Source organism: Carcharhinus amblyrhynchos, chromosome 9 (assembly GCF_965287045.1).
Source record: "Carcharhinus amblyrhynchos chromosome 9, sCarAmb.v2.hapA, whole genome shotgun sequence".
NCBI classification, from domain to species: domain Eukaryota; kingdom Metazoa; phylum Chordata; class Chondrichthyes; order Carcharhiniformes; family Carcharhinidae; genus Carcharhinus; species Carcharhinus amblyrhynchos.
The window spans coordinates 5,250,180-5,272,423 of NC_137332.1; the positions used below are offsets into that span (position 1 = coordinate 5,250,180).

Here is a 22,244-nt window from a genome sequence, read left to right on the forward strand (position 1 = left end):
GTGCATTACTTCACTGGAAGATAGGTCTCTACTCAAGAGTGCTGCATGACCAAACTTCCAGCCCCAGAAGTGATACCCAAAAAAATCTTGAATGTTCAAGCCCAGCTTCCCAACCAGTATTTTTCACCAAGTGAAACACATTTCTTCTTGCCTATTTGAAAACATAAGGATTTGCCCCCATCTGTATAACCTTTGTTCAGAAAGAATTCTGCAGATCCACTGCCCTCAAGAAAAGAAATTCCTTCTTATTTCTGCCTTAATGGGCGACCCCCTCACTGAGGTTATGCCCTCTGGCCTAGACTCTCTCAAAAAGGGAAAACCCCTTCTCAGCAATCTACCCATCAAGCAACTGTGTGTCTCAATAAGGTTGTCTCTCATTCTTCTAAACTCCAATGAATACAGACCCAACCTACTCAATCTCTTTGATTAAGATGATCCCTTTGTGCCCAGAATCAACCAAATGAACCTTCTTTGGACTGCCAGTGTATCTTTCCTTAGATGAAAGAACCAAAACTGTTTGCCAGCGCCTCCCATCCCACCACAGAACAAGCCAGTCATAATACATTGCTTGCATGTTTACACCGAAAAAAAGTTATGCAATACTTACTTCATAGCCAAGACTACCAATAAAATGGTTGATTCCACGTGAATGATAGTCACACATTTTCAAGTATCTTTTTCTGAATTCATCTGGACTTTAGTAATTCTGACATGTTCGAGAACTGGTTTTGTTTTGCAGCAAAGACATTACCGTAGGTTAAATAATTTATAGTTTTCCAAGGACAAAGATGTCTATTCTGATCGCAAAGGTGCTTTCTTTCTCCCTTCTGCACCATGGTCTGGATTTCCCAATGTCTGCGTAATTTCCACACCAGAGTAGTACTTTTATCTAGGCCAGAATCTCACATCGAGAATTCCTTAAAGTATACTTGCACAACGTCCAATAATGAAAGACAATCTACTGCAACAACAACACAAACATGTTGTAAACATTTTATTTTGTAAAAAAGCTAAACTGCTTCTCAGAAATAGAAAATTGTAAAGTGCGCAAGGTTAGAAAAAACAAGTTACACACTTTGTAATATTAATTAAAAACAACAATATAAATAAGATTGCTTCTGACACATTCAAACTGAGTTTTTAAGGTCCTTTACCTACATTCAGTTCAAAATCATAATCGCAGCAAAATAAAATCAAGCAATCAAGATGTGCATTAAACAGATAGCACAGGTCCATATCAGAATTGATTATCAACAGAAAAGTCAAATGGTTCCTCAAAGTAAATATCTGATGGCAAGAATTTTTGTTCTGTCATTATGTTAACTGACAAAGTTTTGGTGCAGTTCATAAATAGCAGCAGTATATGGGAGAAGACTGATAAACACGCATGCCAAAATGCTGGCTGCATTAGCTCACTTTAGCGCATCCGCCTTTTACTGAGTACAAATTTGATACATAAAATGTTAAATTTATTCCTTAGATCTGCACTGGTTTGATTGTTGCAAGCCAGCTCACATTTTGCTGCTGCGGTTAGCAAAATAGTCACACGAGGTTCAATGATTCAAGCTGGCAATTTTCCTCAGAAAGGGTACAGAGCATCCCACATTGCTTTAGTTTGCATTGCAGCTGATGGATCGCCATAATTCAGCAGATTCGCATTCCACATGCCTATGCCACGGAGATTGAGTTTCTTGATGAGAGATGCCTTGATTGAAATGCTCTGTGGATCATCATACCAAACCTCATGGTACGTACCATTAACCTGCCATGAAAATTAAGAGTTACACAAAGTGCAGATGATTTAATAGGTTACTGAGCGTTACAATAAAACAAAACTATTCATCTGCTAACATCCTGCAGCATAATTTTAGGCCAACAATAGAACTGTTGTATTTAAAAAAAACTCTTTTTTTTATTCTTTCACAGGATGCAAAAATTGAGAGTTCTGAACTCTCCACTCACCTGGCGGAGGGTCAGAGGCCCAAAAGCTACTGGCTTTTGCTACCAAATAAGCCTATTGGACTTTAACCTGGTGTTGAGACTTCTTACTGCTCTTCAAGCTATAATATTTGTATGGCTAGTCCAGTTCAATTCCTGGTCAATGGTAACCCTCAGGATGTTGATAGTAGGGGGTTCACCAATGTAATGCCATTAAGTGTCATGGGGACATTAACTTATCTTGTTGAAAATAGTCATTGCCTTAAGTGGCAAGAAACATTTATGCCACACATCAACTCAAGACCAAATGTTATCCAGGTCCTGTTACATATGGCCAGGGACTGATACTTCAATATTCTAGTTTTCAACGATATTGCTTAACAGTACAATTATCAGCACGCATCCTCACTTTTGACCTAATGATGATGGTAGAATAAGGGGAGGTGGTCAGTGATGAAGCATCTGGCAATGGTTGGACTGAGGACACTAACCTGAGGATCTCCAACTGCATAGTCCTAACTGAGATGATTCAGCCCAACGACCATAACCATGTTCACAGAAACAAATAGGAGCAGGGGTAGACATTTGAGCCTGCTCTGTCATTCAGTATGATCATGGCTGATCGGCCAATTCAATAGCCTGACCCTACTTTCACCCCAACACACAGGGTGGGATTTTACAGCCACGCTCATCCCAAAGTCATAAAATCCCACCCGAGGTCAACAGATCTTTACGTGCACCATTCCTCACCTGCTGATTCCTGTCGCAGGCGGGACAGGAAAATTTGGCCCACAATGTTTTGCTTTCCGTGGTAGCAAATTCCACAGGCTTACCACTGGGTTAAGAAATTTCTCATCATCACAGTCCTAAAAGGGTTACCGCTCTTTTCTTTAGATTATGACCCTGGTTCTGGACTCTCACATCAGGAATATGATTCTAAGATCTACCCTATCTAAAATCTATCCTATCTAGTCCCAATTAGAATTTTTTAGGTTTTTACACGATCCACCCTCATCCTCCTAAACTCCAGCGAATAAAATCCTAACCAACTCAATTGCGCCTCAATGTCGGTCCCGAAATCCCAGAAATCAGTCTGGTAAACCATCAAATACAAACTCACTTGATAGCAAGAATATCCCTCCTCAGATAAGATCATCAAAACTGCACACAGTATTCCAGCTATGATCTCACCAAAGCCCTGTTTAATTGCAGCAAGACATCCCTGCTCTGAACTCAAATCCTCTCACAATGAAGGCTCACATTTCTTTTGCTTCTTTAATACCTGCTGCACCTGCATGCTTACCTTCAGTGAATAGGGCACGTGGACACCCAGGTCTTGCTGCACACTCCTCTCTCTTAATTTATAGCCAGATAATAATAATCCGCCTTCACTATCAAAGTGGATAACCTCACATTTACCCACATTATACTGCATCTGCCATGCATTAGCTTATCTAAATGACACTGAAGATCTCTATCTTCCTCACAGCTCATCCTCCCACCCAGCTTTGTCTCATCTGCAAATTTGGAGACATTGCATTTAGACCCCTCATCTAAATCATGAATATGTAGTGAATAGTGGGGTCCCAGCATTGATCCCTGTGGTACCCCACTAGTCACTGTCTGCTATTCAGAATTAGACCCATTTATTCCAATTCTGCTTCCAGTCTGCCAACCAGTTTATATCCACCTCACTTCACTACCCCATATCTCATGCATTTTAATTTCACATGCTAATTCCTTACGTAGGACTTTGTCAAAAGCCTTCTGTTCCTTTGTGCTAGATATGCCTCTGGCCAGTGGAGAGTTTCACCTTGTCCCTTTCCCTGATTCCCATTGACTGTAGTTTTCTCAGAGTTCCTTGATGCCACACTCTGCTCAAACGTGGCCTTGACGTCAAGGACAGTCACTCTCATTGCACTGTGAATACCTCAGAATGTCACAGACATGATCAAGCATAGTAACATCAAAAATTTAACATAGAAGAAAGGTCCCAAGGTGCTTCATGGAAGTGATTACCAAACAAAATTTGAAGCAGAGCCACGCAGAGATATTTTGGGACAGGTGATCAAAGATGGCAATTTTTAAAAGAGCATCTTCAGGGAGGAAAGAAGCAGAAGTTAGAATAAGAGGAAGTGGAGAGAATTAGGGACACAAATCTGCTGCTGAAGACAGCGATGGCTTATGGCATGGTTGCGCTAAAAAAAAAATGGTGCATTGGAAAGAAGCCAGAATTGAAGAATGGCAATGATCTCAAGAGGCCCTTTAGGAGGATACATATGTAGGAAGGGGCACACATCATATAGATCTGAAACAAGGTACAACAGCAAGAACAAAAGTGTCAGGTCAACAGGTGCTGGCCAGAAGAGTTTTGGATGAGTTCAGACTTGAGAATGAAAAATAGGAGGCTAGTGAATACAGCATTGGATAATCACTTCTGCCACAGACAAAGATTTGAGAAGGTATTTCAACTGGTTGTACAAAATGATTTTTAGAAAACTGAAGTGGATTTGCCACTTTGTATTCCCAATTTTCTTGTCAATTCTCCAACTATTTGCATTTCCATTCTACAAATGAGATATTTCCAACTCTGCCCAATCTTCTACTCAGACCGTTGAGTCAAGAAGGACTGCAATGCTGCCATTCTATTGAGAAAATTACAGTACACAGATCTCCACTGTGCTACAGTAACAGCACAAAAATGCTGGAAATACTCAGGTCTGGAAAGAGATGCTTCAAGTCTGTGATCTCTGTTCCCCTCTCAGTAAACGCTGCCAGACCTGCTGAGTATTTCCATCATTTTCAGCTTACGTTTTTAATTCTAGATTCCAACATTAGCAGTTGACAGGATGGAGTTATCTTTTTGAAAAGTGTGCATTTTTGGAGAAGTGTGTTATTTTGTAAAGAAGGCTGTGCGCGCGTCAGGTGCACATGCAAATCATTTAATTAACGTGGGGAAAGGCTAACAGATAACTTCTCTGAGAGAGCTCATAAGGGTAAAATCCTAAATGCATAATTTGTGATAAAGCTCTGGTGAAGTGGATTTATAAATAAATAGGCTAGGTTTAAAAAAAATGCATAAAAATAGAGAGGGGCTTGACTTTTCAGCTTTTAAGTTTTAAAAGAGAGAATGGAATTTTTAAAAATTAGGAAGTTTCATAAGTAAACATTGGAAGGTTATAAAAATTTATTTGACCTAAAAGGGGAAAAAGAAGAAGAATTTTTGGAAAAGCCAAGTTCAAACAGCTGCTGAGGATAATGGAAGCAAAGATGAAAGGGGAAAAAAAAATTGAAGAGATGTTGAGCCGTGTGAGGAAGATATCCTGGGGGCAACTCGACACAGAGAGGAATTTTGAAATCTGAAGATGCCATCCAGAAATCAGAAGAATTTTTGCTTCAGAAAGCAGTCATGGTTCTGCATGTTCTTAGATTTTGCTGCGTGTCCGAACTGAGTGAGTTTTTTTTTTAAACGGGATGTTTTGTAAGACTGTTCCATCTGTATAACTGTAATCTGTTGCATTCAAGTTTTCTTTCTTACTAATGAACTTTCTAACTATACCACCATGAAGCCATTCATTAGAATTACCTTGTAGATAAAATATGGAGCTTTCTGGTCATCATCCCAAAATCTGCCACTGATTGATTTGGGGAGTTGCTCCATGATCCTTTTGTATGGAACCTGAGATCCAGCTGCATCACTGCAAGGGGCACCTCTAAAAGGAATGCTTTGGATTACACATTCACCAGCCTGAAAAATGCAAATATCGAGAATAAATAGTCTGTTATTGCACAATATTTGTATGGACCAGCCAATGTGACCATCAACTTTCCATTCTAAATTGTTAATATAATTAGTTCGCGAACTTCCAAAATGTAGGAATGGCATATTTGATCCTCAATGTAAAAGGTTCTGAAGGACAAATTAGAGAAACTTATACCTTACAGTAAAGAAAGACAGTTCTCATTAAAATGTAGAAGTTAAATGGTACATTTATAGGCAAGGAGAATGTTGTAGCTTCAACTGGATAGCAATAATTCTGAACATAGCAGATTAAGGAAGGGTCCAGTTAATGTGTTTAAGATGGTCAGTTATAGAAAGAGAAACCTCTGCTAGGAGAGCCCAGAAAAGGGCAGCGTGACTTAAGATTAAAGCTAGGCTCTTCAGGAATAATATCAAGAACCATTGCTTCAAAAAGAAAGCAAAATTCCGGAGCACAATCACCAAAAACTATTCAGGATCGTTCAACTGAAGATGTCAAAACAGAGATGGATGGATTTTTGACAGACAAAAAAAAAACAAATTTAAAATATTGAAATGTTCCAAGGTCCTTTTCACAAACTTCATCCAACAAAAAGCTGAACCAGATATGTTAAGGCAAAAGCTTTGAAGAGGTAGGTTTTAAAGAGGAACTGAAGTAGGGTCAGAGATTTGACAAGAAGGATGTGAATATTTTTTTCCCAATCTTGCTGAACTGGGAGCCAGTGAAGGTCAGCAAACCGAGGGAAGTTGAGTGAACATGACTTGTTGTAAGTTAGGCCAAAGGCAGCAGTTTTGTACACCCGCCTCGCAAAGTTGAGGATATAAATATGGAAGACTACATGCAATGCCAGGACTACATGCAATAGAGGTAACAAAGGCATAGATGATGATGATTTTTGCAGTTGATAAGCTGAGGCAAGAGCAGAGTCAACAACACTACCAAGGTGAAAATGAGTAACCTTAGTGATGGCATGGATACACGGTTAGAACCTCAGCTTGGGGGCCAGACGTAACACCAAGGTTGCAAACACTCCATTCTGCCAGACAGTGCTGTCAAGGAGAAGGATGGATTTGGTGGCAAGGGAAGACAGTGGCTTCAGTCTCTCAGTTTATGTTGGTAGAAAGTTCTGTTCTTCCAAAATTGGATTGTTAGACAAACAAGTTTAGAGATAGCGGAAAGGCAAGTGAGGCAGTGGAAAGATAGAGCCAAACGGGTGTTATCAGGATAAATGTGAAAACTGATTTTGTGGACAGTTGATGTCATCAAAAGGTGGTGGGTTGCTGAGAAATAGGAGGGGGAGACCAAGAGTACATCCTTAAGGGGATACTAGTGGTAACAATGCAGGAGCAGCATTGTACAATGGAGGGAGAAACTTGGTAAAAAGTCTGACAACACCAGGTTTAAGTCCAACCGATTTATTTGATAGTAAACTCACTAGCTTTCGGGGTTAGCTAGTGAGTGTACTATCAAATAAATCGGTTGGACTTAAACCTGGTGTTATCAGACTTTTTACTGTGTTTACCCCAGTCCAACGCCGGCATATCCACCTCGGGAGAAACTTGGTCAAAGGGATTTGAACGTGAAGTTGAGAAAGAAGGAAAAGATTTGGGGACAACAACATGCTTGAGAGAAGAGATGTTGGGTATTAAGTTATGGAAGCAAGATAAGTAGATGGATTAAAGATAGAAATCAGCCACTATCTAATTGATTGGTGAAACTGGCTTGAGTGGCTGAATGGCCCACTCCTGTTGCTATATCCACGTGTATGAAACTGAAATGCTTTAAGAAAAGATCAGAGAAGCCTGTGATTTACAACCTAGAATCATGCAGTTAAGGGAATGCGTCAGTAAAACAAAATAGCATGAATAAAGTGAACCCCGAGAAAAGCCAATGGAAAGCCTAAATTTCAGAGGGATGTGTATCAGATGAGCTGACTTCAATCTAATTCTTGGTGCATCATGATCTAATAATTTCTCCTGAAAAGGGAATCAAACTGCACAGCAACAAGATAAAATTATTCCAAATAATTAGGATAGCTGGAAGCCATACCTCACCTCAAGCAAGTATATGCAAGAATAGTCATAACCATACCATGGAACTCCCATTACTAGTTTTACCGAGGGAATACCCAGTTGAAGATAAGCATTGTAACCTAAACAGAGCCAAAAAAAAAATTGTCATGGACTAACAATATGAGGCAAGTAGTTCCTGAACCAGAAAGTCATATTCTACATACCTTCTAAAGTCTGGTTATATGGCGCATTTGGCTTTGCAATGCAATCACCCCAAATTTGACTTTGCATATCATAGGACATCACAAATATAAAGTCACACAAGTGTGCAATTGCTGCATAATCATAGCATCGGCCATCTACACAGCCTGGCTTCCATGCCACGTCAAATGTGACCTAAGCATCAAACAAAAGTTAGTTGATGTTAGTTCATACATTATGTTGGATCCAAGTCATAGCTACTAAGCACTCTCCCAGCTATGAATTTAATGGGGAAGATGTTAAGACATTATCAAAGCACTGGTCAGGTTTAACTCCCCAACAGTTACACTGTACCTTCCTCCAATTTTTCTCTCCACTCCTAAAGGCATCCAGTTGTGACTCAACTGCAGCAAAGTTGGAAGCCCATGGAATAAAAAGAACAGGAACAGCATAAATGACAGCAAACAGTGGCAATAAATAGTTGTTTCACAGAGAGGGAAAGGTAATATGGTGAGGTTCCCCGAGGGCAAGATTAAGGCCAGTGCATACGTGTTGAATTTTATTAATTGCGTAGAGTTGGGTGCACAAGTCGCAACTTCAAAATCTGATGACAAAAAACTTTGGAAGTACTGTGAACGGTGTGGAGGATAGTGTTAAATTTCAAGGGGACATAGACAACTGGTAGAATGGGAAGACTGGACGGACAAATGGTGCATGAAATTTAATGAGTGTGAAAATATACAAGAACAAGGGCACAGTGGTTAGCACTGCTGCCTCACAGCACCAGTGACCTGGCTTCGATTCCCGGCTTGGGTCACTGTCTGATGGAGTCAGCACATTCTCCCCATGTCTCCGTGGGTTTCCGCCAGGTGTTCCAGCTTCCTCCCAGTCTGAAAGACGTGTTGGTTAGATGCGTTGACCCGAACAGGTGCCGGAGTGTGACAACTAGGGGAATTTCACATTAACTTCATTGCAGTGTTAATGTAAGCCTTACTTGTGACTAATAAATAAACTTTTTAACTTTAAGGAAAAGGAAAATAAAGGATACAATTCTAAAGGGGAGGCACAGGAGCAGAGGGATCTGTAGGTACATATGCACAAATCATTGAAGGTGGTAGGGCAGGTTGAATAGAATATTTGGGACCCTGTATTTTATAAAGGGAGGCAGAGCTCAAAAGCAATGATGATGAACATTATAAAACACTGGCCATGCTTGACCAGAGTACCGTGCCAATTTTGATACTACATTTTAGGAAGAACACAAATGCATTGGAGTGGGAATAGAAAAGTTTAATAAGAATGACTACAATTACAAGGACAATTCTCTTTTATTAGTGTCACAAGCAGGTTTACGTTAACACTGCAATGAAGTTACTGTGAAAATCCCCGAGTCGCCTGTATTCGAGTACACAGAGAATTTAGCATGGTCAATGCGTCTAACCAGCACATCTTTCGGACTGTGGGAGGAAACCGGAGCACCCAGAAGAAGCACATGCAGACACAGGGAGAATGAGCAGACTCTGCACAGTGACCCAAGCTGGGAATTGAACCTGCGTCCCTGGCGCTGTGAGGCAGCAGTGCTAACCCATTGTGCCTCGAGGAGAAAACTTTTGAGAACAGATTTGGTAGCAGTGTGTAAACACTGTTACCAAAAGGTCTAGAAAAAACACATAGGAAGAAACTGTTCCCACTGGTGGAAAGGTGACATTAAAAAATTTATTTTTTTTTGAAATGCAAAACGTAGGACCTGGAATGCACCGCCTGAGTGTGGCAGAGACAGACTCAATCACCACTTCAAAAAAGAAATTTGATAATTATCTGAAGAAAAAGAACAACAAGGCTCCCAGAAAAGGCATGGGCACAGCTCTCAGATGGCACAGTCACAATTGGCTGAATGGTTACAGCACAGAAGGAAGCACTGGGGTTAAACTGTGCCCTCTGATATCCCAGCTGACATCAGATAATACAGTACAAAACAGTATTTGTGTGATTAATGCAATCACCACCTTAACCAGAGGACGTTAGTAAGGCTGTACTTAAGAATGAAGTGAAGGTAATCCAAGTTAGTAAGGTCTGTCATGCGCAAACCTTGAAACAGTAAGTTGGTTTCACCCATCACACACTGGGCCTCCCCAAAGCCTGTCCCTCATCCACAGGGCACAAGTCGGGAGTGTGGTGCAAGACTTTCCAATTGCCTGGATGAGTGCAGCTTCAACAACACTCGAGAAGCTTGACACCACCCAAGACGCCCATTTGTTTTGCACCCGACCCACTATAATAAATATTCTCTCCCTCCATCAACGCGCGCCATGAAACAGCTATACACCAAGGCCTCTTCCACTGCAACTTCCAAACCTCAACCTGAACTGCCCAAAAGAACAAGGGCTCCAGGAAACAAGATCACCTGTAAACTCCCCTTCACTTCAAGCACACCAATCTAACTTGGAACAATGTCACTGCTCCTTTGCAGTCAGTGCCAAAAATCTCAGAATTCCCTCTCTGACAACACTGTGGGCATATCTACATCAAATGGACTACAGCAGTTCTATTTCACATACTTACCACCAGCTTTCAAGGACAATTAGGGATATCTTATGTTTAACTAAATAAACAAAATCAACTTAAGGGGTAATTAATGCTGGCCCAGTTAGTGACATTAACGTCCAATGAATTAAGAAAAATTGCAGTTTTCGTAGAATCCCTACAGTGCAGAAGGAGGCCACCGGCCCATCGAGTCTGCATTGATCGCAATCCCACCCAGGCTCGACTCCCCAACCCCACATATTTACTCTGCTAATCCCCTGACACTGCAGTCCATTTAGCATGGCCAATCAACCTAATCTTTGGATCGTGGGAGAAAACCAGAGCACCTGAAGGAAATCCACGCAGACACGGGGAGAATATGCAAACTCCACGGACAGTGGCCCGACACCGGAATTGAACCCAGGTCCCTGACACTGAGAGGCTACTGTGTTCTCACTACTTAATGATCCCTTAATTTCAGTGTAACCTATTGCGTGCAGCAGTGAGATATTCCCGAAGAGTGTTATAGGGGATTGTATAAGCTTTTTCTCTCCTTTAAGCAGGATTTTCATAAAGTAAGGAAGAATCTATTTCCAGTGGGAGGAAGGTCAGAAACCAAAACACCCAGATTTAATTTCTAAGAGAAGAGAGGCATGTAGGGGAAGTTTTGTGCATTTGCAGGAATGCATTGCCTGAAAGTTGACCCCTTTTAAGGAGATGCCACTAAATAGATGGCAACGCCTTAACCATCTGTGTGTTGTAAGGTCACTAGGGCCCCTTCCATCCTTATCAAGGGGAGTGCTAATCTTCTCTCCTTTCGTACAACATTGAATCCTAACTTACAGAAGATATTTAGATAACTATTGACGGAAAACATATTGTTTGTAACCCCACAGTGTTACAATGAAATGGGATCATTCTTTCAAAATACGCACAATGGGTTGAACGGCCTCCTTCTGTTCTATTTCATCCTAAAACTTATTCAAAATTACACTTTGAACCATGCCACCCCCGGCAGCGGGGTTTCACATTACTCGTCTAATTTTGGACTACAAACGTTGCATCGTCAATTCTCCTGCACTTCCACTTTAAGCTGATTCAGTCTAAAGTTTCTAAGCTCAACCATGGTCCAAGCAACCCTGAAACAAGATGATGCATTAACAAACAGCAGCTAGAAATCATCATGTTAATTTACTTATCTAAGAAAATGCTAAATGTTTCTTCATAAATGCATTGGAATTAAATGGTTTGCCCTATTTTTTAAAAAATTCTTTACCTGAGACCCTGGTATTTCACGATGGAAGATCTGTGTGGTTTCGTTCACTAGTTGAGTTAGTGCATAATATCCTTCGGATCCAAATTCAACAGCTTCCTCCAGATCCAAATTAATTCCATCCATAAACTGGCGTTTTGCCAACTTTACTTGATTGTTGATCCAAGACGTTCGGTTAGTTGGGTCTATGATGTCCTTTATTGGTACATCTCCTGGTGATGGATAGAGAACCAACTTACATTTATTCAGTATCTTTCATAGAACACAGTATTACACAGGTACTTTTGAAGTGTAATCAATTAGCAAATGTGGTACAAACAACAAAGAACAAAGAACAGCAGCATAGGAAACAGGCCCTTTGGCCCAACGAGCCCGCGCCGCCATTTTAACCTTGTGAGTTCCCTCTTCCACCCATGACCCTTGTCTACGCTTATGGTACTCCACATTGGAAACCAGATTAGATAAAGGAAAGTTTGGCATCTTGATGTTATTGAGCAAGGGATAAATGTTTCCCAGAGCACCATAGGAACTCATCTTTCTTGCTTATGTGAATCTTCTAAATCCACCCAAACAGGCAGCTGGAACATTTGTACTGTTTCTCATTGGAATCACAATAACAATTGTTGAGGCAGTTTCTATGCAGACAATAGCAACAAACACAACTGCTTATCCTTGCATAACACAGAACATTGTTAAAAATAAAACCCAAGGCACTTCACAGGACTCCCAAGGAACTTATAAAATAGAAAACGTTGACACTCAATTGTGAAAAATCTGACCAACAGAAATTGCATGCCGAGTACAAGTTATAATATTGTAGATGAAATGTAGAACATTATAATTTATATTTTAGCAGAGTTGGGAAAGAAGTTTAGCTCTGCAAGATCAAGTCAAGGCTGTGTACCACTCAAGTCAAGGCTGTGTACAGCATGCCTCTTTTATACGGTTCTCAATAACACTGCTTGCATTGGAAAAGATGATTTTTCTTTCCACGATAAATTAGTTACCTTTCAGGACAACTCGAACATAATTCGTATGAGCATAACATACAAGATTAGGGTCGTACGGTCCAAAAGCTGCAATGGTCGTGACCTTAGACCAGTCATAATATTTCCAATTTGTGCCACCAACGTCAAAAGCCAAAACCTGATAAAAAAAAAGTCAGCTAAAGTAATGACAAATAAACTGACATTTCATTCAAATATATTTTCTCTTAACAATGTATTGCCACTAGGCTACAGGGATAAGAAAGAATTGATAACCATGTAAATTTAATTGCAGCCAGGAGAGAGAAAGAGAACAATCTCTCAGAACTTCCACCACAATAAGGCTGAGAGGAGCTGAACCATATGAGGAAAGACACTAGTTCACACCCCAATACTACATTCCAAGTGATTTGGTTTATTATTGTGACACATGTGAGTATACAGTGAAAAGCATTTTTTTGTGCACTATACAGACAAAGCATACCATTCATACAGAAGGAGAGTGTAGAGTGTAATGTTACAGTCATAGCTAGGGTGTAGAGAAAGATCAGCTTAATGCGAGGTAGGGCCATTCAAAACTCTGATGACAGCAGGGAAGAAGTTGTTCTCGAGTCGATTGGCACGCGTCCTCAGACTTTTGTATCTGTATCAGATGGAAGAAGGCGGAAGATAGAATGTCTGGGGTGCGTGGGGTCCTTAATTAGGCTGGTTGCTCTCCTGAGGCAGCACAAAGTGTAGACAGCGTCAATGGGTTGGGGGTTGGTTTGAGTGATGGACTGGGCTTCATTCACGGCCCTTTGTAGTTCCTTGCTGTCTTGGACAGAGCAGGAGCCATACCCAGCTTGATACAACCAGAAATAATGCTTTCCATAGTGCATCTGTAAACATTGGCGAGAGTCACAGTGAACATACCAAATTTCTTTAATCTTCTGAGAAAATAGAGGCATTAGTGGGCTTTCTTCACTATAGTAAGGGGGCCAGGACAAGTTGCTGGTGATCTATAAACCTAGAAACTTGAAACAGTCAACCATTTCTACTTTGTCCCCATTGACGCAGACAGGGCATGTCCTCCACTAGATTCCTGAAGTCGCTGACTATCGCCTTTGTTTTGTTGACATTGAGAAGCAATTATTGTTGCACCAGTTCACCAGATGTTCAGTCTCATTTATACTCTGTCTCATCATTGTTTGAGATTGACCCATGGCGGTGTCATCAGCAAACTTGAAAATTGAGTATGAGGGGAATTTGGCCACAGTCATAGGTGTATAAGGAGCATAGTAAGGGGCTGAGGACACAGCCTTGTGGCTGCTCAGTACACTTCAAGTAAACAAAACTCTTTTCAGAATGGACTTTAATGCTACAGAATGTAAAACTTTCCGCTTGAAAGTAAGGTTCTGTAATCATCATTTCTATTTTAAGGCCAACATGATTAGATCAGAATTTGGTATCTTTCATCTAAGCAGCAACCTGACTCATCCCCAGCGCTCACCATCTCCATCCAACAAATCACGTACTGCATTTCACACATCACACGTCTCATAGGCTCAAATGAACCTTTTAAGTTACTTTAGCAGTAACTTTGTGATGTGGACCTGATGATTATTAAAATTGCATCATCTAACCTGGCTCTTTTGTACAGCAAGGAGGGTTCTTCATCTGGAGAGCTTGCCACACTGTTGAGTTATTTTTTATCCCTTCGTTGGCAAGGGGCAGAATGTGGCTCAATCCATCACGCAAACCAGACTCCCATCCATTGACTCTATCTACACTTCCCGCTGCCTCAGCAAAGCAGCCAGCATAATCAAGGACTCCATGCACCTGCACCCCGGACATTCTCTCTTCCACCTTCTTCCGTTGGGAAGATGATACAAAAGTCTGAGTTTGTGTACCGATCAACTCAAGAACAGCTTCTTCCCTGCTCTGTCAGACTTTTGAATGGAGCTACCTTGCATTAAGTTGATCTTTCTCTACACTCTAGCTATGACTGTAACACGACATAAGAACATAAGAAATAGGAGCAGGAGTAGGCCATCTAGCCCTTCGAGCCTGCCCCGCCATTCAATAAGATCATGGCTGATCTGTCGTGGCTCAGTTCCACGTTCCCGCCCTCTCCCCATAACCCTTAATCCCCTCTCTTATCAAAAACCCATCAACCCGCGTCTTAAAAATATTTAGCGAGGTAGCCTCCACCACTTCAACGGGCAGAGAATTCCAGAGATTCACCACCCTTTGAGTGAAGAAGTTCCTCCTCAACTCCGTTCTAAACCGCACCCCCTTTATCTTGAGGCTGTGCCCCCTAGTCCTGCTGTCCTTTCTGAGCGGGAAGAGTCTCTCCACCTCTATCCTATCCATCCCATTCATCATCTTATACGTCTCAACGAGATCTCCCCTCATTCTTCTAAACTCTAACCAGTACAAGCCTAGTTTATTCAGCCTCTCCTCATAGCTCAACCCCCTCAACTCCGGCATCAGCCTAGTAAACCTCCTCTGCACTCCCTCCAAGGCCAAAATATCCTTGCGTAAGTACAGCACCTAAAACTGCACACAGTACTCCAGCTGCGGCCTCACCAATGTCCTATACAGCTGCAGCAAGACCTCTCTACTTTTATATTCAATCCCCCTCGCTATGAAGGCCAGCATCCCATTCGCCTTCCTGACCACCTGCAAGCTGGGTTTTTGCGACTCATGCACAAGGACCCCAAGGTCCCTCTGCACCGTCGCCTGCTGCAGTTTTTTGCCACGTAAGTAATAATCCTTCCTACCATTATTCCTACCAAAGTGGACCACCTCGCACTTGCCAACATTAAATTCCATTTGCCATTTCCTGGCCCATTCACCCAGCCTATCTAGATCCTTCTGTAGACTCTCCACACCCTCCGCACAATTTGCCGTTCTACCAATCTTGGTGTCATCAGCAAATTTCGACACCCTACACTCGGTTCCCTCCTCCAGATCATCTATATAAATGGTAAATAGCTGAGGCCCCAGCACCGACCCCTGAGGCACTCCACTAGTCACCATCCGCCAATCCGAATAGCACCCATTGAGCCCCACTCTCTGCCTCCTATTTGACAACCAATCCTCTATCCACGCTAACACCCTACCCCCAACTCCATGTCCCCTGACCTTCTGCAATAACCTCTTGTGAGGTACCTTGTCAAACGCCTTCTGAAAATCAAGAAAGACCACATCCACCGGCTCTCCTCTATCCACCGCCCTAGACACATCCTCATAGAACTCCAGTAAATTTGTCAGACACGACTTCCCTTTAATGAAACCATGCTGCGTCCGCTCTATCAAGCAATTCCTCTCTAGATGCCTCGTTATTTCCTCCTTGATGACGGATTCTAACATTTTACTTATTCTGCACACTCTCGTTTCTTTCTTTATGAACGGTATGCTTTGTCTGCATACCGCGCAAGAAACAGTGCTTCTCACTGCATGTTCATACATGTGACAATAATAAATCAAATCAAAATCAAGTCTCCTTGAATTGCTGCAACCCAATGTTGCTAGTGAAAGAACTTTAGGCTTTGAGCCAGGAACACTGATTACAAAAATCACAGAATCCCTACTGTGCAGAAAGAGGCCATTAGTCCATCCAGCCTGCACTGACAGCCATTCCACCCAGGCCCTATCCCTGTAACCCCATGTATTTACCCTGCTAATCTCCCTGACACTAAGGGGCAATTGAGCTTGACTAATCAACCTAACCAGCATGTCTTTCAGACTGCGGGAGGAAACCAGAGCACCTGGAGGAAACCCACACAGACACGGGGAGAAACTGCAAACTTCACACACAAAGTCACCCAAGGCCAGAATTAAATACCGGTCCCTGGCGCTGTAAGGCAGCAGTGATAAACAATGTGCCATCGTGCTGCCCTATAGTTCCAAGTCAGGACAGTGTGTGTTACATTCATTCTTGCACCTTTGTACAAGAAAGGTTTTTCTTTCCCCCCAAATAATGAACAGTAAAAGTAATAAATAATAAACGTACCTAAGTCTGCAGGTTACATTGCTGGAGGTCTTGTTGCTGTCATACTACCCACTGAGCAACATTAGGGAAATGCCAACTTCATCAACAACAGTTACACAGCAATTTGATATTAATGTTTGTTCAAAGATTCACTAAATTATATTCAGTTTAATCATGAGCTGGATCCCAGTTTTACAATGACAAAGGTATTAAGTAAACTGATGGGATCAAAGGCAGATAATTCCCAGGGACCTGGTGGCCTGCTCCTGAAGATATTGAAGGAGGAGTTAGCAGAGATATTGAATGCCTTAGTTACGGTATTCCAAACTTCCGTAAATTCTAGAAAAGTACCAGTGGATTGGCACCACACTAATGTGACACCCTAATTCAAGAAAAGAGGGGCAAAAGGTGGGAAACGATAGACCGGTTAGTTTGACCTCTGTGGTGGGGAAGTTGCTGGAGAAAATCATTAAGGAGGAGAGGACTGAACACTTGGAAAGACAAAGCTCAATTTAGCAGCATCAGCGCAGTTTTTTGAAGGGCAAGTCGTTTTGACAAACTTGCTGGAGTTCTTTGAGGATGTGACCAGCAAGGTGGATAATAGGAACTTGTGGATGTGGTATATCTAGACTTCAAGAAGGCATTTGACAAGGTGTGACACAAAAGACTGACCCAGAAAATTAGATCACAGGAGCTTGGGGTGGAGTATTGGCTTGGATAGAAGATTGGCTAACAGACAGAAAACAGAGCGTCAGGATAAATGGGCCCCTCTCTAGATGATGAACTGTAACTAGTGGGGTGTCTCAAGATTTAGTTTTCAGACCTCAACCATTTATGACCTATATAACCGATCTGCAAGCAGGGACAGAGTGTTACATAGCAAAATTCACAGATGACACTAAAATACATGGAAAAGCAGGTTGTGATGAAGAGATAAAGAATCTACAGATCAATACTGATAGGCTAGGAGAATAGGCCAGAATCTGGCAAAGAGGGTTTAATGTGGATACACAAGATTATCCTTTTTGACCAGAAAAATAAAAATGCAAATTATTTAAAAGGGAAGCAGATTCAAAGTGTGTCAGTACAGAGGGATCTGGGTATCCTTGTGCATGAATCGTAGAGAGTGGGTTTGCAGGTGCAGCATACAGTAAGAAAGGCAAATGGAATCTTGGCATTTAATGCAACTGGAAGCAGTTCAGGTAGTCACCAGATTTACGACTTTAACCCCGGAATCAGGGAATGGTTGAATAGTTGGATTGTACCTACTGGAGTTCAGAAGAATGGGGTTGGGGGTATCTGATTGAAGTGTAATAAATGCAAAAAGTGTGGATGTTGAACAGATGTTCTCCCTTGTGAGATAGTCTGGAACACGAGGTCATAGAGTCATAGATATAGCGTGGAGGAGGGAGGTTCAGAACTGGGAGGGGGGAGAAACTACTTCTCTCAGAGGGCTGTGAATCTGTGGAACTCACTGCCTCAGAGTGCAGTGGAGAGAGAATCAATCAACAGATTTACGAAACAGAGATATGTTTCTGATGAAAAGTGAGGTAAAGGGCTATGAGGATTAGGCCGGAAAGGGGAGTTCACACCAGAATAAGGTCAGCCATGATCATGTTCAATGGCAGAGAATCACAAAGGGCTGAATTACCTGCTCAGCTCCTAATTCCTATGACTAAGGTCAAAATACAATTTCATGGAATCCCTACAGTGCAGAAGGAGGCCATTTAGCCCATCAAGTCTGCACTGACCACAATGCTACCCAGGCCTTATTCCCAAAACCCCACATAGAAACATGGAAAACAGGAGCAGCAGAAGGCCATCTAGCCCTTTGAGCCTGCTCCGCAATTCGTTACTATCATGGCTGATCATCCAAGTCAATAGCCTAATCCTGCTTTCTCCTCTTTTCCCTTGATCCCATTCACCCCAAGTGCTATATCTAGCACTCTTGTACAAATTCAATGTTTTGGCATTCCACCGCTCATCACCTTTTGGGTGAAGAAATGTCTCCTAATCTCCACCCTAAATGGCCTATCCCGAATCCTCAGACTGTGACCCCCGGGTGGGAGAGTCCAGAACATTGGGAACATCCTCCTTGCATCTACCCTGTCCAGTCCTGTTAGAATTTTATAAGTCTTTCTGAGCTCCCCCCTCATTCGTCTGAATTCCAGCGAAAATAATCCTAACCTAGTCAATCTCTCTGCATACATCAGTGCCGCCATCTCAGAATCAGTCTGGTAAACCTTCAGTGCACTCCCTCGAGAGAAAGAACATCCTTCCTCAGAAAAAGACCAAAACTGCACACAATACTCTAAGTGTGGCCTCACCAAGACACTGTTTAATTCCAACAACACATCCCTGCTCCTGTACTTGAAACATCTCGCAATGAAGGCCAACAGGCCATTTGCCTTCTTTACCACCTGCATGCTTACCTTCAGTGACTGGTGATCAAAGACACCCAGGTCTCACTCACTGCACACTCTGCTCTCCCAAATTACAGCCATTCAGGTTGTAACTTGCCTTTTTGTTTTGGCTTCTACAGTGAATAACCTCACATTTATCCAAATTATATTGAATCTGCCATCGATTATCCCATTCACCCAACGTGTCCAGTTCAGATCATTCTAAAGGGCCTCTACATCCTCGTGACAGTTCACCTTCCCACCCAACTTGATATCATCTGCAAACTTTGAAATGTTACATTTTGTTCCCTCATCCAACTCATTAATATATATTGTGAAGAGCTGGGGTCCCAGCACCAATTCCTGTGGTACCCCACTAGTTACTGCCTGCCAATTTAAAAAGCACTCATTAATTCCCATTTGCTTCCTCTCTGCTATCCAGTTTTCTATCCATCTCAATACACATTGATCACAGAATTCATACAGTACAGAAGGTCATTCAGCCTACAGCTAGTGGCATATGCTACCAAATAAACCTGTTAGACTTTAACCTGGTGTTGTGAGACTTCTTTACTGTGTCTTTACCCCAGTCCAACGCCAGTACCTCCACCTCACAGAGTGAGGACACACACAGCCTTTGGGCAGAGGAAGCGGTTCCTCTTCCGACTGGGAAGAGGAAGAGGAAGAGGTTCCTCTTCGGAATGGGCAGAGGAAGAGGTGCCTCTTCGGAATGGGCAGAGGAAGAGGAAGAGGTTCCTCTTCAGACTGGGCAGAGGAAGAGGTTCCTCTTCGGAATGGGCAGAGGAAGAGGAAGCGGTTCCTCTTCGGAATGGGCAGAGGAAGAGGAAGAGGTTCCTCTTCGGAATGGGCAGAGGAAGAGGAAGCGGTTCCTCTTCGGAATGGGCAGAGGAAGAGGTTCCTCTTCAGACTGGGCAGAGGAAGAAGAAGAGGTTCCTCTTCGGAATGGGCAGAGGAAGAGGAAGCGGTTCCTCTTCGGAATGGGCAGAGGAAGAGGAAGCGGTTCCTCTTCGGAATGGGCAGAGGAAGAGGTTCCTCTTCGGAATGGGCAGAGGAAGAGGTTCCTCTTCGGAATGGGCAGAGGAAGAAGAAGAGGTTCCTCTTCGGAATGGGCAGAGGAAGAGGAAGCGGTTCCTCTTCGGAATGGGCAGAGGAAGAGGTTCCTCTTCAGACTGGGCAGAGGAAGAAGAAGAGGTTCCTCTTCGGAATGGGCAGAGGAAGAGGAAGCGGTTCCTCTTCGGAATGGGCAGAGGAAGAGGAAGCGGTTCCTCTTCAGACTGGGCAGAGGAAGAAGAAGAGGTTCCTCTTCGGAATGGGCAGAGGAAGAGGAAGCGGTTCCTCTTCGGAATGGGCAGAGGAAGAGGAAGAGGTTCCTCTTCGGAATGGGCAGAGGAAGAGGAAGCGGTTCCTCTTCGGAATGGGCAGAGGAAGAGGAAGCGGTTCCTCTTCGGAATGGGCAGAGGAAGAGGTTCCTCTTCAGACTGGGCAGAGGAAGAAGAAGAGGTTCCTCTTCGGAATGGGCAGAGGAAGAGGAAGCGGTTCCTCTTCGGAATGGGCAGAGGAAGAGGAAGCAGTTCCTCTTCAGACTGGGCAGAGGAAGAAGAAGAGGTTCCTCTTCGGAATGGGCAGAGGAAGAGGAAGCGGTTCCTCTTCGGAATGGGCAGAGGAAGATTACACTGACCTCGAAAGGTTTCTCCCCGGTCAGCGGGCGGCACAGCTCCGGCTGGGGGCACGGACACCCAGAGGCGGTGACTGAATCCAACAGGAGGCCGAGGCCCAGCGCCAGCAAACCCCAACCCCGCATCCCGCTCCGCCGCTGCGCCACTTCCTGCTCCCTGACCCGGAAGTGACGCGCGGCTGCCCCCGAGCCCCGCCCCCTTTCCGGAGCTCTACCAGCATCCGGGACTTTAAGACCATGGCTGAAGGCTGATCCGGTGAACAGATTCAGTGGTGCCACCATCGTGGGATGGTTGGTGCCAATAAAATTAACCGGGGGGACAGAGGAAGTAAAATAGTGAGCAAAATGAAGATAATAAGCATTACGAAGGAATAGTGAGCATAGGGGAAGCGATGGCCCAGTGGTTGGATTTGATTCATTATTGTCGCATGTATTTACAGTGAAAGGTATTGTTTCTTGCCAGCTATACAGGCAAAACATACCGTTCATTGAGAAGGAAACAAGAGCGTGTAAGATGCAGTTACGGTCATGGTGAGGGTGTAGAGAAAGGTCAATTTAATGCAAGTTAGGTCCATTCAGAAGTCTGATGGCAGTGGGGAAAAAGGTGTTCTTGGGTCGGTTCGTACGTGACCTCAGACTTCTGTATCATTTTCCCGAAAGAAGAAGATGGAAGAGAGAACGTCCCGGGGGGCGGGGTCCGTAATTATGCTGGCTGCTTTGCTAAGGCAGCTGAAAGTGTAGACAGAGTCAGTGGATGGGAGGCTGGTTTGTGTGATAGATTGGGCTACATTCACGACCTTTTCTACTTCTTTGTGGTCTTGGGCAGAGCAGGAGTCATACCAAGCTGTGATACAACCAGAAAGAATGCTTTCTATGGTGCATATGTAAAGTTGGTGAGAATTATAGCTGACATGCCAAATTTCCTTAATCGTCTGATAAAGTAGAGGTATTGGTGGGCTTTCTTAACTTTAGTTGGCATGCGAGGACCAGGACAGGTGATCTGAACACCTAAAAACTTGAAGTTCTCAACCCTTTCTACTTCGTCCCAGTTGATGTTCTCAGGGGCATGTTCTCCTTTACACTTCCTAAGTCAATGACAATTTCCTTCGTTTTGTTGACGTTGAGGGAAAGATTATTGTTGCCGCACCAGTTGACCAGATTCTCTATCTCATTCTGTATTCTGTCTCATCATTGTTTGAGATTGTCATTGTTTGAGTGGTATTGAGTGGGCTATTCATCCCAGCTCATGTTCTGTGGACCCGGGATTGAATCCCACCAAGGCCGACGGTGGAATTTGAATTCAATAAATGATGATCATGAAACCATTGCCGTTTTTCAGAAAAACCCATCTGGTTCACTAATGTCCTTTAGGGAAGGAAATCTGTTGTTCTTACCTGGTGACACAACCCACAGCAACTTTTGTTAGAAGTTGTGGTTTGTTTGTCCCACGTTCCCGATCTACAGGCACTTGGCATC

General features: G+C 43.0%; 1 protein-coding gene and 1 pseudogene across 1 annotated transcript; both read right to left on the reverse strand.

The window, feature by feature from the left end:
- Positions 1-959: 959 nt before the first annotated feature.
- Positions 960-20,915, reverse strand: LOC145347567 (di-N-acetylchitobiase-like). The gene is made up of 7 exons (XM_080195108.1): positions 20,772-20,915; positions 12,716-12,854; positions 11,712-11,920; positions 7,936-8,107; positions 7,754-7,851; positions 5,525-5,686; positions 960-1,762 (listed from the first exon to the last, which is right to left on the reverse strand). The coding sequence occupies exons 1-7, from the start codon at positions 20,892-20,894 to the stop codon at positions 1,580-1,582; spliced, it is 1,086 nt and encodes a 361-aa protein (XP_080051234.1). The 5' UTR covers positions 20,895-20,915; the 3' UTR covers positions 960-1,579.
- LOC145348758 (U6atac minor spliceosomal RNA) lies at positions 11,147-11,263 on the reverse strand (annotated as a pseudogene).
- Positions 20,916-22,244: the final 1,329 nt, after the last annotated feature.